This window comes from Myzus persicae, unplaced genomic scaffold, assembly GCF_001856785.1.
Source record: "Myzus persicae strain clone G006 unplaced genomic scaffold, MPER_G0061.0, whole genome shotgun sequence".
Classification (NCBI taxonomy): domain Eukaryota; kingdom Metazoa; phylum Arthropoda; class Insecta; order Hemiptera; family Aphididae; genus Myzus; species Myzus persicae.
Window position 1 is genome coordinate 213,576 of NW_019103904.1, and position 16,731 is coordinate 230,306.

General features: G+C 30.1%; 1 protein-coding gene across 2 annotated transcripts in view; it reads left to right on the forward strand.

Annotated features, from left to right (window-relative positions):
• LOC111036138 (putative fatty acyl-CoA reductase CG5065) overlaps positions 1 to 16,731 on the forward strand; it is a 22,653-nt gene that overhangs the window by 5,336 nt on the left and 586 nt on the right. The window contains exons 1-2 of one of the 2 annotated variants that reach the window (XM_022318046.1): positions 14,509 to 14,896; positions 15,564 to 15,786. In XM_022318046.1, the coding sequence (XP_022173738.1) occupies positions 15,586 to 15,786 (201 nt within the window). In that variant the 5' untranslated portion in view covers positions 14,509 to 14,896; positions 15,564 to 15,585. Of the gene's footprint in view, positions 1 to 14,508; positions 14,897 to 15,563; positions 15,787 to 16,731 lie in introns of those variants that run through there. The other variant, XM_022318045.1, reaches the window with a different exon arrangement.

A 16,731-nucleotide genomic window follows, 5' to 3' on the forward strand; every position in this document is an offset into this window, starting at 1 on the left:
AAAAAAAAAAAAAATAGGAGCATTTACACTTGATGTAGTTTATAAAAGAATAGAATAACCGTAGACCCTGACTTCTTTACCAAATATTGCAAAATATTTTAACTCATTTTAAGCTATTCATAGACATTTGACATTGTTAGCAATTTATTTCTTTTTAATTTCAATGCTGGGCCAGCTTAAAAATGTAGTAACAAGTAGCTCATACCTCATAAGTATAAGGTTTTTAACTATTGACAACAAATAAATAATTTTTTTTTTTTATTGCTCATCAATGAATTTTGACCTAACTGGCCATTATCACTACATATTATAATCTATAAATTACAATTAAAAAATGAAAATAATAATACTATTAACCTATATAGTGTATCGTGGATAATTACTACGGTATCAAATATAAAATAATACAAAAATATAGAATTTTTAAGTGCAAATATGGATAAAATATATTAACTTAATTTTAAAATGTTTAAACAAAAAATGTATACGCAATTTTAGTTATTTTGCTATAAATTTATAATTAAAAAATATTTTTCGATGGAATTTGTAATTTATATTATTGTATTTTATATACACAATGACTTTTTTAAAACATTTAGATTGATCTTATTTTATATTGCCATTTATTGCCTATATTGCCTATTTATACCATGTACCAATCCTCGCACCGTACCACAGCCCATAGGTTTTGATTCAAAAGTTAATAAGTAATAGCAATAATATTATACATCGCATAATATTTAAATATTTATGATTTAATTAATGCAACGATTTCGACATAAATTAATTCAACCTACAGTATTACTAACATAGTAAAATAAGTTACAATAATAATTTCAATATAAATATAGAAATTAATATGTTTAGTATATTATAAGCTGACAGACCGTCTTCGCTAAAAATGGTTTGATTATTCAATCATTTATTTTTGAATTCAAATGAAATACACACAATACTGCGGTTGACTAAATGATGAGGAACACTAACTAACTACTTACTGTACAGCATGTTGGTTATCTTCTTTTTCCCTTTGTATTATAGATATTCCTACACCCTTATCACGTTTGGAGGCCTTCGTTTATAATTATTGATATTCGTAATGAGATTCGAGTATATTTTTTAAAGTATTTTTATACAGATTTAACGTAGTGTTTTCTTTAAATAGCCCGTTTAGTAATGTATTTGGCCACGTAGGACTTATTGTTTTTTCTCTTTTTAATTTATATTATATATGCGGTGTTTGGATATGGTTTTGATTTTTGGCGTATTGACGTATTGTTTAATGATGCTGGGTTATTTATTGATCTGGCTAGTCTTTTAGCATTAAGTAAGTTTTTCTATCTCTGTTATTTTGAAATCTGAGGTTGGTTCGCCCACAGTGTCGGGTAGGATAAGTACCGGTCCACCGAGTTTTAGAACTTTAACAAGCCTAAAACCCGTAAAATGGGTTAGAACAATTCAATTTAACACTTAATCTAGCAAAATATAGTCCAGCCATGTATATTATATATATATATGTCTTTTGAATGCACTTAAATTCTAAACCCTGTGCTGTGGTTGGCATCGATGAATTTTATTAAAATGTAATAGCAGCATTACAGCATTATAGCATTATAGTGTTATAGCAGCGTTGTATATTTTTAACCTTATGGTGAAGTTTAAGTTATGTATTTTTGATCTAAAACCTAGCGGCTTATAATTTGACAAAATTAAATATTCGAAATTTCAAACTCAATATAACAATTTTAGTTATTTAGTTGTAATTAAAAAAATTCTAATTAACCTCCAAAAAAAAAACAATCCTTATTTTTAAGACGTAAGTGATCGATAGAATAAAAAAACAATACAATTGGATTTCATTTTATAAATTTAAAAACATATTTTATTATAATTGAAGACATGTTTTGACAAACAATATCTAGGTACATACCTTAAATAAAATATTATTCTGACAACTATCATTTAAGAATAATAAACGTACAGTGTATTATTTCAATCAGGATGTGTTTTTCTCAACAACTTAAGAAGCACAATAACATATTTACTTTTACCACAGTTGACCCTACCTCTACATAATTATATTAAACATAAAAAATAATGTACCCAATTTACAATACTATCTGCAGTAGGATTTTCTTTTAAATTGTATTATAGTTATATTTCATGAGTTTCATTAAAAATTAAAAATTCGGTATAGTAGACATTTATCTAATTTAAGCCCCTCCTGGATCCACCATTGTATATATGTATAAGTATATATTGGTGAGGTATTGCGTAAGTACTATATAAATACATATACGAAATAATAATGAATATTAATAAATATCATATTGATTATTAGTATTTAATAAAATTATAACGTAGTTTAAAGCTAGTTTAATAAACTGTGTTGATATAAATAAAACAAGGTGGAACCGATAGATATACCTTGTTAGTATACCTACGCAGTTTGTAATTTTGTATGAACATTGAAGTCGGTGAAGTCTGTACCTGCGAAATAGGTACCTACCATATTTGAAACAGGATGTTTTGGTGGAATCGATAAATCTTTGTAAAATATCTTTTCCCGGACATAAAACAATTAATCGTGTTTGGTAAATTGTAGAAACCGAAAAGTGTTGGTGTGTACTTCGCACTTGAAAAAATGCATTTCAACGTTCCTCCTTATTGAACTCTAACAAAAATCGAATTTCAAAACAATTACAACACTTTTCAAACTGTAAACATAGATGAGGCATGTCAAACGGCCGACCCTCTAATGATTTTTAGCCCGTGGCTACCAGGGTCATCGGACAATGTATACGCTTTCATCTTGTTTACAGTATACAGAATGGAAACCGCCAATCAAAAAAAATATTTCCAAAAAGTGAATTAAACCCAGTACTGCCAGGTACTGAGTCATATGTTTCAATGTTGAAGTCAAAGGGTTAAATTTAAAAAAAAATAATACAATATTTGTTTTGTGTCACAGCTATGTCAGAAAGAGTGACACATATTACATATATATCTAATACCTATTTTAATACTTAACTTATTTTCCAAGCAAAATGTGTATAATGTACATGCTTTTATCGATTGATTTTTCGTGCGGTCCGCATACATACAATTAGTATTCTATTCAATATTTTTGGGCCCAGTTGATACTTTACGTTCAACATTCCAATGTAGATGGTTTTGAAGTTTGTTACCTTACTGTATTATAATACCCTGTCATGCACTTAGTCAATGTTAGGCTTTATGAATATTATATGTAGGATTCTATGAATTATTACCTACACAAAAGTAAATATGGAACAAGTACCTAACAACTACTCAGATATTTCTGGTGGTTGCATTACATCAAAGAGCATGGTATATTAGGTATGCACATATTGAATTAATTTACTATTTATATGATATAAGTGTCAAACAGAACTATTTACTTATTTCATTTTTAGGTCTAGAATGAGAGATGATGATGAGATATTGAATTTATTGATGTTGTATTGTTATTGCGGTTGAACTAGTCTGTTTATTACTAATAAACTATTATGGTATTATTTAGTTCAATATAAATCTTTGAAGGGATAATGAAGATGAGTGAAGACGAGAATTTGTTATAATTTAAGAAATACATTTCTATTGATATTTTATAAAATATTTCTATTTATATCTTTTGTTCTTGTTGAATAAAATATCATAGATTATATTTATTAGATTATTATTAATATATGAGTAGGTGAGTATATTGTACAATCAGGTTGTTGGAACTAAAAATGTACTCTATGAGAAGAAAGAAAAAATATTAAGAAATTCTTAAACATATTTATGAGTACATATTATTATACAAATATCTTAAAAGAGTTAATAACTTTTAATATTTTGTTTATTATATCTATGAAATGCTTTGGTAAATAATGAAAAAACTTTAAGAGCGTATAAGATTATTAATTTTTAATCAAAATACAAAATAATTATAATACGATATGTTCATAAAGGGGAAACCAGATATTTTTCATTTATCCCTAAGAAACTTTTCTTTAATTTTTCGATATTTTCTCAAAAACTACAGGGAAATTAAAAATTCTTCGTATCTTTTGCCTAAAATAATTTAATGTTGAATTTACAATCAGTAAAATTGTAAAATGGCAATTTTTAGGTGATCCTTTTCCCAACTTTATTAGGAGAATCGTTTTTAAAGTAGTTTCTTTAATTTAGTGCAATGTAAATTTCTCACCTTCAAGACGCTACTAGTATTATCAGATTTATTATATAATCTAATAGTTAAAAATAACGTTTGTAAAATAATTTCAAGAATCACCCAATTTATGAATTGGTAGGTAAATTGGAAATTTAAAAAATAATAATAATAAAAACAAAATATTTTAATTAAGTTCAGACGTATAATAATTGCTTAAGATAAATTAAAGAATACCTGTATAAGGAAAACAAATTATTTAATACTGTGTAATTAACAAGGTCGGAGGTGCATGTAAAAATTAAAATTAATTACAAAGGACATAATGATTATAGTGTTCTATGTATTTAATTAAAAAAAGTCCAGTGATTAATATTAATTAATCTGGTAAATGTTTTTATTTAAAATGTTTTATAAAATCATTTAATACATGAACAAATTAATTAATTTAATGTAAGTGTCAAAACTGTTGTAGAAATACTCTTATGACATGTGGTTAGCCTTCAATAATGTACAAATTTTGGACATTTTACATGAAATTTGATTGACTTGGTAAATACGAAACATGTTAGGATAAGTTAGTAAAATCATGTTTACTGAATAATTCCTATTTACTATTTGGACCAACAAAAAATGTATAGTTTAAAAACAAAAAAATTAAAAATTAAATTGTTTGCTGTACAACACAGACGCCAAATTATTCAATTATTATAGATATAAAACAAAAAATGTGTGCATATTTATATCGACGAGTTACTCTATCAAAATTCAAAGGATATTTTATTTGGTACCTAGTTATAACTACCTAATAGGTATGTACTTTAATACATTTACTGTTATCCATAGACTAAAATGGCTTAAATTTTTTTTATCTTGAACCGCTAAATCCATACTCAATTGTTTTTTTTTAAAAATGCTCCTTCACTTCAGTCGTGTTTGCGTAATCTTCTGAAGCGATATCTCTGCTTGAAATTTTCACGTCGAACAACAATTGATACCACAAGTTACCACGAAGTTGAAATATTCAAACTCTATCGACGTGTGGTAACCGGTAATAACGTTTACCAAATCCAGTGTAGACAAACCTTGACCATTATCAAACATCTTATTATAATATCAAAACCCAGATTACCAAAACTACTAAAAACATCCTACCTGGAACGACGATAGAGGAATAGTCTTAAATCTCAAGCGGTTCGGTGACCGTGGTAAACACGGTTAAAATCTCACTGACCCTTTTGTTTACTCTATTAATTGTGGTAACCAAAATATTTTATGTCGATTAGTCGTCTTATAAAACGTTTGTCACCATCGCTTTTCTTGAATCTATCTCAACCGGGCGTAACACATTTCCACCAAAAGTGTACTTTTCCCTTTTCTACTAATACTCGTTTCCACCAAATGAGATACTGACCACGTTTCCACCAAGACAAGTTCTATATACTTCGGTTATAAGTTATATTAAAAGCTGTTAAAATGTAATAAATTAATATAAAACATAATAAAAATGTACAAATTTAATAAAAAAAAATATATACAATAATATGGTATAAGAGTTAGAGCGAGACAGCTAGTAATAATATACCTGTGTTCCGGTATTAACCAATTTTTTTAACCTATATTGTGTTTAATACAATATAATACACTAAATTTATTGATTAAAACATAAAACTGTATTAAATTACAAGTACGATTTTGTGCAAACTATATCACACAATTTAAAAAAAAATATCCACCAATTATTATAAACTAACATTTTACTATTATACAATACTATAAAATCATTTTTGTTTTATTAAATTTATATATTTGACAATTTTGACAAAATTTTGACTATTATATACGTTATTATTGTTATAAGGTAACATATACATTTATATTATGTTGTATATTAATTTATTATTTTTTAACAGCTTTTAACATAACTTATAAGCGTAGTATATAACTCGTCTTGGTGGAAAAGGGTTACAGGGTGATAACCAATTGTTCTGTTCACCCCTTGTAACTGACCGAGGAAACTAGCTCACTACTCTTGTTCAGACAGTTTATATCCAACATATCCCACAATTTGTTTTATGTAAATCCACTTCGAACAGGTCATAGGGTAAAAATCAATTGTTATGACAGCACCTAGTAACCGGACGAGGTAAATTTTTATTTGAACCATTGTTTTTAGAACGTTCAAATGGATCTAGTGACTCGACCGAAGCAAAAATCTGAAAATAAATTTTCAAGTGCTGCCTTGTGAAATTTTGGTTTTTTACAGAACTAAATATAAATAAAAAATTCACGATGTTTGCAATTTTGTTGGCATCATTGTTTTTAAAATCGTTTGGATATTCTTATCTGGTTTTTAAAGATTTTAAAGTTTAAACAAACCAATTTGAAGGGGTTCTAAATTAGATTTAACACCAATATTTTTTCCTATTCACATATAATATTATATAATATAACTTACCCATGTAGATAAATAAATTTGATGATAATTGAAGAAATATAATTTTTAGATTTTAGAAGTTATATTTTTTAGGCAGATTTTACTTATTATTTAAATGAGAAAAACCATAACATTATTTAAAAACAAATTATTTATGGGAAGTACAAAAACAGTATTGAAACCTCCACAATTTTTGTAGAAGCTTAATAAACTTTGTCATTGAGTAGGTCGCTATAATGGATAAAATAAATGTATTAATTAATGATTTAAATAAATATATTGCTATTAATTATACTATAGAAGGTAATTGATTTATATGTTTTGAAAATGTTGTTGTGCACATAAAATATTATACGTTAAAGTTTCAAATTCACACGAAAAATATTTTTAAATTAGAAGTAACTACATATTAACATACTATCGTTATTCTTCGTTTAAATTTCGTATTTCATCCAAATTTGTACTACAAATGTCAATACAAAAAATCTAATATACTTATATATATATATTTAGATTTTTTGGTTGTACGATGAACTATTTATGAGGAACTTTGTATTAAATTTTAAACTAATAACAAAAAATATTTTTTAAGTTATGCTCAATTTTTTTTTCAATTCTAGTAGGTAATAACAATTTATGAGATGAACCCTGGATTTATTCCATTCTTAAGCTTATAAAAAAATTATTATAATTTACATTAATATAAAAAAAAATTGAAATTCAAGTAAATATCATAAAAAGAGTTAAAATATTTCGAAGATTATACCATGTATAGGTAATACTAGTATAAAGATTCGGTGAAAATTTCAAGTTTCTATGTTTATTCGATTTTGAGCTACACCGAACAAACGAAAGATTTGGTCAAAAATGGTTCCTTTTTTTTTTCTTCCCAGGTTATTTTGAAAAGTACTATGAAGTTTTAACTTTTGATCCCCCTCCCACCGAAGTACCAACTTTTCTACTAGAAACCGCCTTCTAAGTTGAAAATTGAAAACACACTTTATCGTAAAATCAATACACACATCGCTCCGCTCAGAATCTAAAAACCAGGAAAAGCCGCTTTGCTGTGTATAATAGGTACCCGAGGGTAACTCGACTTTAAGTAGGTCACTGTTATGGAAGTGTTAAATTTGAATTAAAAGATAAATCATAACATATTATAAAAAAAACAGAATCAAAGTAGGGCATGTCAACATCTATACTTCTAGGAATATTTTATTTATTTATATTTCTTATTATTCAATTTATTTTCTTATGATAGTACCTGCTATAATATGTTAAATTAATTATTTCCAGAGACATTGCAGATATATTTTACTATAAAATATTAACTCTTATAATTTAATATGTATTAAATAAATTGTCATTAAAATAAAAGTCAATAGCACGTACGACGTAACATATAACGGGGTGAATAGGATATCGTGGTAAATAAGTAGAATTTAGTCGAAATATTTTAGAAATGTCATTGTGTATAGAAAATAATAATAATATTTTAATATAAGTAAATAAAAAATAGATGGGTACTAAAGTACAATTTATGAGGAACCTTGTTCGCTATTTTCAAAGTGTTTGACTTATAAACATGTTTGTTTTATTTAACATTTCACTATACATAAATCGGAAAAAAAACTTTCAAATGTTTATAAATAGCACATAAAGGGCCAAAATATTTTTTTCAAAACATATCAAGTCCAAAAATGCTAATATAATTTGTTGAAAAATTCAAGTCTCTACTGTTATTAATTTTGAATTACAACAAAATACAAAATAATTTCCATCGAAATCTGGTTTTGCATTATAATAATATTCCGTAATATTTATTTTATTTTTCCTGCTTATATTGAATAGTTGGATTTGAGGTGTATCATAATAACTAAATAATTTATTTTTCTAAAAAATCGCTTGTACTATATAGCATTATTAATAGTTATAATAATATCATATCTTATTAGTTATTACTTACATTTAGAATATTATTATTATTTGTTACTAACTTATTTTTAACTAATAATTCATTACTATGTACCATAGAACGGCATAAATAAGATCATTGTATAAATATCTTTAAATTTATTTAAGTATTTTTAAAAGGCGTTGTGTATAGAAAATATATTATTATATTAACTATACGTATATTATATTATCATGTTATGTGAAACCTCGATGTTTATTTTGTATTTTATTGAATATTTTAATATACTTGGTTATTGTAATTGATAACATGTGTTGGTATAAGTGCACATAGAACTGTATAATTTTATTTTTTCTTAAAACATATACTATAAACCTGACAATTGTATAATATTGTGTTAAGCTTTATATGTTTATGTGCAAAAAAAAAAATGTTTGTATGATAATATAATACCAAATACGTATAACAAAAAACGTTTAGTAATTTAAATTGTAAATATAAACAGCACTAGAAGCAACTTTAAATATATTGACTGACGTGAAATGCAAAATGTGTTCATTTTTTGAACTGTATACCTACAAGGTTTATCGATAATACTTAAAATAACTAAAATATAGATAATTGTCTGCATTTTTAAATCACCGGTTAGTCCATATAGTCCTAAGATAGAGAACAATATTACATTAAATTCCTCTCATAGTCTCATATTGCCGATAAGCACACGAAGATAGGAATAACTATTCTACAATTAGTAGATATACAATTTAAACTAAAATACATGTAGTATTATAGGTATGTACTAGTAAAAAATGTATTGAATTTTATTTAATATTTATATAATTATAGACCTAATAATTAAAACAAACCCCGATTAATACCTATAGGTAGAATTTCTGGGGTGGATATTTGGTTATGGGTCTCCATTAATGGAAAAAAATAATGAAATACATTCCTGTTCTTATTCCTGTTTGAACATTATAATATTGGCCGCATAGTGGCGTACACATAACATAACTTAATAATTACTCACCGCTAAGAAATATTCAAATTATTTTATTACGTAAAATTAATTAATGATAGTATTTGCATAAAGTTTAAAGTAAAATACTAAAATGTGACCTTCTTTTAAATAATATATATCATTATGATTTTTACCTTTTGGTATTACTTTATTCTATGCATAAAATATTACTTAAATTCAACTACACGGAATTTACAGTTTAAAAAATATATACTTATATGTCTTATATTATACTAACTATATTACATTATTTTTTAATAAAATGATATAATTCAAAGTTAAGATTTGCGTCAATATAATTTTGAGTACTAACAACATTGATTAAATACCTATTTAGGTATTTTTATTTTTATTTGAAACAACTGGATTTGTTTACAAATAGTCTATAATTTTAAATTACTGAAATAATGAATGTTACTACATTCAAGCTTTAAAATTTTCCCCTTTCGATATTTTTAAATTATATTAAATTTACTTTGAAAATACTCGTATTTTTTAAAAGCTTAAATTCAAAATTGTTCATGTAGGTAAGGTTTTTTTGTGCCTACCCTTTTCTGTTCCACCGGTGTGCTTTGTTTGTTTCAGATTTACTATCCGCAGATACTTATATAATTTCTATATTCAATTAGATACTCCTTTATAAATGCATGTGTTTCTGGATTAATCATATTAGACCAAATAGCCAAAATGATATTAATGATAAAAATATTTGATACAATAACAATATTATTATCGTAGTTGACACTTGTCATCTTCCGGGGACCAAATAGTATACATTTCCCAAAAATAGATAATAGTCGAAGTTATTGTCCGGCAAGTGATAGAGACACCGTAGACGGTACTGACACAGAATACATTACAGACAATTAAATTAAATTTATTCAGTGGTACTGGTACAATGGTATGTACTATTTTCATCGTGGCTATAATAAATACTATAATATTATTGTTTCTCTTTCGTCAAAAAAATGTAAATGCATCTTAAAATAAAGATTTTAGAATCTGAGTGGAGCGATGAATGTATTGGTTTCACAATGATGCATTATTATTTTATTTTTTGTTTGTCATCGCACGGAGCATCGTTTTGGAGCAGTAAAAAAGCTTTGATTTTCAACTTGTGGGTAGTTTCTGACAGAAAATTGGATCTAGTTAGTACTTACAAAGTCTAAAGTAAATAATATCATACAATTTTCAAAAATATTAAAGTAAAATATGATAGCTATTTTTTTTTACAAAATAATAATATTGAATAATATCAACAAATTTTACAATTTTTTTTATAATTATACTTTACAAAATATCAGTGTCAGACGATAGCGGATCCAGAAGATCCTCACTCGGGGGAAGGTGAATTTTCAAAAATCGGACAACCTTTTTTCCACCTAATAAAAAAAAATATAAAAATAACTTAAAAAACACGGCCCAGGGTACCTCCTTGTATTCGCAACTGCTGACAGGTTTGATGACTTACCCATTTTTCATTCATACTATATGCAATATGGCAATATGCGTATGTCGCTCAGTAGTTTAAAATATAACACTGCAGCTGTATTTATTATGGTTCTACATATTTTATTTCGTTGTATATAAACACTATACCTATAAAGAATTTTTGTTTTTTCTTTCTACTGTAGGTATACAGAATGTAACAGAAATAACTGACTAATGTAATAACTTTTGCTCTAATCAATAGTTATAACAAATTATTAATAGCCTTGAGAGTTCAGAGTTAAGAATAATAATAAAAATTAAATGCATTGATCAGAAGTTATTAAAGTATTATAGTTGATTCATTCAATTTTTCAGATTTGTCTGTTACATTGTATATAATAGATCGGCATTTATATTATGAGAATAAAAAAACATAAATTACCTTTTAAAAGACTTTAGGTAATATCAAATAATAGTTAAGCAAAAACTATGGGTTTATGTACCCGTTTTAAATCCTTAATATTTAATAAAACTTAAGTATTTAATAATTATTAAAACTTTTACCGTATAAATAATATATTAAATTGATTGTAAATACATAATTTTATCAATTGACACAAGTTCATCGACAGTTAGGTACTACCGTAGCAATTATTTTTATATGAATGTTTTCATTTTTTTACTCTTTGTTTTTTATTCTGTTTCTATTTTTATTTTTATTATATAAACAGAAACAGAAATTGTCAAATTGGTTTTGAATCAAAATTCATTACAATATAATCATGATCACAGTTAAATTTTTGGAACTGGATTTCTCTACTACTTTATAGTTTATACTACTTGGGCGAAACATAATAATATGTCAAATTGTCACACACGATATGCACTACATTATTCCAATGCTAAAAATTTGTATCGCTGTTAATGTTTATATAATATGCATATTACATACGAGTAAAAAGTGTACATTATGTGAAATAGGCACTGCAAATGTGATTAACAGAGTCGTATTTCAAAGAGTGTTGTAAAAATGTATTCTAATTTTATAGCGAGCATTGAAAATGTTAGTGCATAAAAACCTACAAAATAAAATACTATAATTACATTAAAAAAAAACTAAAAGCTTTAATCTCAGTTTGAAAATCAAAACTGAACAAGTTAGGATAGCTCACTCTGCGAGTGTGCTGAATGAACAAGTTCCAAACGTGTAATATTAATACAACTCAATAAATTATAATCCCAATAATTCCATATACAATGTATGTACATTGTGCAGTAACTACGGACAACAAATTAATACCTTAATATCAACAATCGTAATTATTTAGAGGTAACTAACGGACAGACGGACTGACCGACACAACAGCGATATAAGATGCTCTAAACATATGTTCAGAAACCTATAAACTCGAATTTACTTTATGTAACCTTTAAACGCTAAAGTGGGGGGGAATACTCTAGAATCTCCAAAAATTAAATAGAGTAGTCTAAATGTTTTTGGTATATTTGAAAGGGATTTTTAAATTTTTTTAGTACCTATAGAATTGCGTCATGCAATAAAAATAATATATCACACGTCACGAATGCGAAAAAAAATTTTAATTGTAATACTTGGTTGTCTTTACTAGAAACTGTTTTAAATTTTCAAAAAAGATTATTATATGAGAAATAGTATTATGATTGCAAACAATTAGTTTAATTTCATGATGACATTTATAAGTTTGTTTAAGTAGGTACCTACCTACATAATTTAATAATGATTTTATTAATTATCTTAATTGAAACTATAATGCTTTTTCGATTATTTGATAACTTATCTATTAATAAATGGAATCAAAGCTTTATATCAAAACGTAACTTGGGTTCAAAATCGAAAATCATAACTTGTAAAAACAATTTATCAGTACAAAATGTGTTACCACTTATCTAGGATGACACAATTAGTATGTCTTTGGACAATCTGACTCTTATTGGATGGAGGATACTATATTATTTGATTAAAAATAACAATTATATAATCATTTCCTCGCAAATCCCTAATTCCCTGGGACCCTCCTCGACAATTTTGGAGGTCCTGGTGTAGAGATATCATGGTAGCTACAACAAAGAGAGAATAATTGTGTTTATAAATTGCCCACGATTATACGCGACTTGTGTATAATATGGCGCGCGTATCGCCAAACCTATTCTACGTGAATAATCGTATATTATATTTTTGTAACAATTTATGTACGTTTATCTGTTTGACCTTTTCTGATTTACCTTTGATTTACGAAAACAAAAAAAAAAAAAAACGTTGACGTTAAATGTTTTACAGACACTCTCAAGTACATCGTAAAAGGTATACATAGACGATGGCGGCGGCGTAATATTAAGTAATAACAGTAACTAATATTATATTATAGTAGATTGGCGGAGCACGCGTACCTATATAATGTAAGAACTGTGGGTCGAGGGATGACTTTCGGGGGGGGGGGGCGGTCGGACGCAATGCAGGCCGCGGGTACCGGGACGGGGTCGATTTTTCGTACCATTGCGTATACAAAGTCGCAGTATTCTTTTACTCTCGAACCGCGAGCGTTCCAACACAAAAAAACTCTCTCGCCCCTCCGGCGAACCGCGTCGAGAGGAAAACAACTTTGACAAAACTCGGTAGCGATATAGAACACCCCCCCCCACCACCACCATTGTGAGGTATACATGCATACATAGTAATAATGAGCGCGTACGACACGCGTGTCACACTCGCGTTATGTGTATAGTAATAACGTACTTACGGGTCGTCGACGCCGAGTGGACGTTTTTCAAAAACCACGCGGCGGCGACCTCGGGTTTTCCGCGATTCCCGTACCCAACCCACACCCGACCCATGCCACAGGGCCGAGGCGGTACGATGTACGCGAAAACAACACTGTACAGATTAACCAGCGCGGTGATGCGGTGGTAGTGTATGTTTATTCGCCGTCTCAGCCCCCCCCCTCCCCCTACCCACACACACGCAAGTATTACCTATACGCACACACACACACACACACACACACACACACACACACACACACACACACCCGCGTATATACTTTTATCATGCCGCCCACAGATTTATCGACACGCCGCGACGCCACCGCCGCACCCACATCCACCCTATCGCCTCGCACCCGCCCTTCCGCCGAGACCACACGACCACCGCCGTCCTCCGCCGCCGCGCGGCCAGCGGCCCGAAGACACGCGGGTGTTGTGCCGGCCGCCGGGACGAGCGGGGATGATACCGGCAACGCCACGTCGGCGAGGGACGGCGAGACGCTACACGAGCGAGGGGAAGGCGCGGTGGCTCCCCGATTTTTTTCCCGTCCCGCCACACCCATCCCCAGCGCCGCGGAACGCGGCATGGTGTGCGCGCCCGCCCCTTTATCGAATTACCATTGCCGCCGCCGCCGCCGCCGCCGCCGGGATGGGGTCGTGAGTGCGTACGCGCACACATACGCGCGCGTCGACACACACCGGCGGCACCAGGCGCGACACGCACGCGCACCTCGGCCGCAGTCTGCGACGGCGACGGCTGCCGCTCTCAGGCCTCAGCTGTACGTCGCTATACGCCGCACGGCGCGCCAAGCGTACCTACACACACGCACACAAACACGCACACTCGGGCGCATATACGCATATCGTCGCTCGTGGAGTGTCGTCGTCGTCGTCGCCGCCGCCGCCGCCGCCGCATCGTGTTGTCCTGCCGCCGGCTCTCGTCCAACCGTCCGTCGGCGCATTGGTTGGTTCTCAAGTCGTACACAGAGGTACGTTGCGGCAGTCTCGTATCCGTCATATCCGTCCGCGGTCGTGTTTTTTTTTTCGTCTCACCGTTTACGAGAGGGCCACCCATCGCTGTTCACAATTTGGGACGACGGCACAACATCGCGAACAGTAAATATTATTACTATCGTCATAATGTATTATAACACGACGTACCTATACATATTAATATATTTTTTTTTTGTCGTTGTTGTCATCTATATGGCATCAACTTATTTGATGATTTGTTGTCGTTTTTATTTTCGTCAGGATTATAGCTCTTGAACAGTTTTGCACTTCGACTTCCCCCTCCCCACAATTATATCCCTCCGATAACCCTCAGATACGTCCGCTGACGCACCGAGATGCGTATGGGGTGGATGTGAAAGAGCATAGGATTCGTCGTCAGTCAACTCTGTCATCACGACGAGTATCTCTATTATACGTACACACAGTGTCCAGTATCGAAGGCTCCTGAGGGCGTAAGGTCTCACACGCGCCACGTGTACGTGATACATATTTTAACATCACCATTAATAGAATTACAACGATATAAAATGATTGTTTTCATCGTCTCTCTCTCTCTCTCTCTCTCTCTCCCTCTCTCTCATCGCGTTTCGCTTTTCCTGTTTTATCATCTCAGAATATACAATACCTACCCCTACGTCACTCGCGTTCAGTATTATCATCGTCTGTACACTGCCGATTGTCGTATTATTTGTTGGTTCCGAGTCGCACGGCATAATAATGTGTAACGATGAAAATATTTGAATTTCTTTTCGTTTTTATTATTTTTCAGTTGTGCTACGAAGAATATCAAAATGGCCAGCACGTCCAGCCCGATATCGGACTTTTTCCGCGGCCGTCACGTACTCATCACCGGTGGCACAGGGTTCATGGGCAAGGTGTTGGTGGAGAAATTGCTGCACTCGTGTCCAAACATCGCATGTATATACCTATTAATCAGGCCCAAACAAGGCCACGACGTCAAGTCTAGGCTGGATCAACTACTCAACGCTGCGGTAAAATAAAATGATAATATTAGCAGTACCTAATAACGTGTCGTTATGTTTTTTTCATTATTTATGTTTCTTTGACAAACTATTTCGGTTTATGTCGCTCGATGAGTAAACAATTGTAATCTTCGCACAGTTAATTTATAATTGCAATACTGCAGCATGCCGCATGCATACATATACATTTTTAAAAATAATTAAGACCATCTAATAAATCTTTCACGTTTTGGTTAAATTGGTCAGGGAATTGTTAAAAAAATAAACTACGATATATATAAATTTATATTTTATGTTATAGTTTATTCAAAACGCGTGCTAAATTTGAAAATAACACGTCAGTGTTTGGCAGCACTCGTTGATATTTTTATTCCAATAAAGGTCTTAGTTCATATATATTTAAAAAGCTCTTTTCTTGATTTGTGTTTCGTTTCCATGTATAATATATTTTATCCTGTGTTCTTTCTTATTAACTGTACAAAATTGTAGTTTTAAATGTATTACTTTGAAATCGTTTACCATTATTTTATTTCTTATTTTCCGATTTTTAATTAATAGTAATAAAAAATATATACATTGTAAAAATGAACACCTATAATATTGATATTCTGTACCTGCATAGTAATATTATTATGTGGAACGCAATGGTACATCGATGAAAAATCTATTTAAAAAGTAAAATTCGTAGCTACCCAATATTTTGTGGCTTCGATGGAAATTAACTAGAAATCTATTCTGACATCTCTTAGGTATTTTGCAAATGTAACATTACGGATTTCCTTATACTATATCACTGTATAAGATATTATAGATCAATCAAAATATCAAAAAAGTGCCATGGTTGTTTTGCAGAATACAGTTACTAATTACGCATCATTTTCAATGAACATAATAAAATGTTAATTTGTAGATGCAAATACTCAATAGACATTAATTATAATAAAATTGTTGATA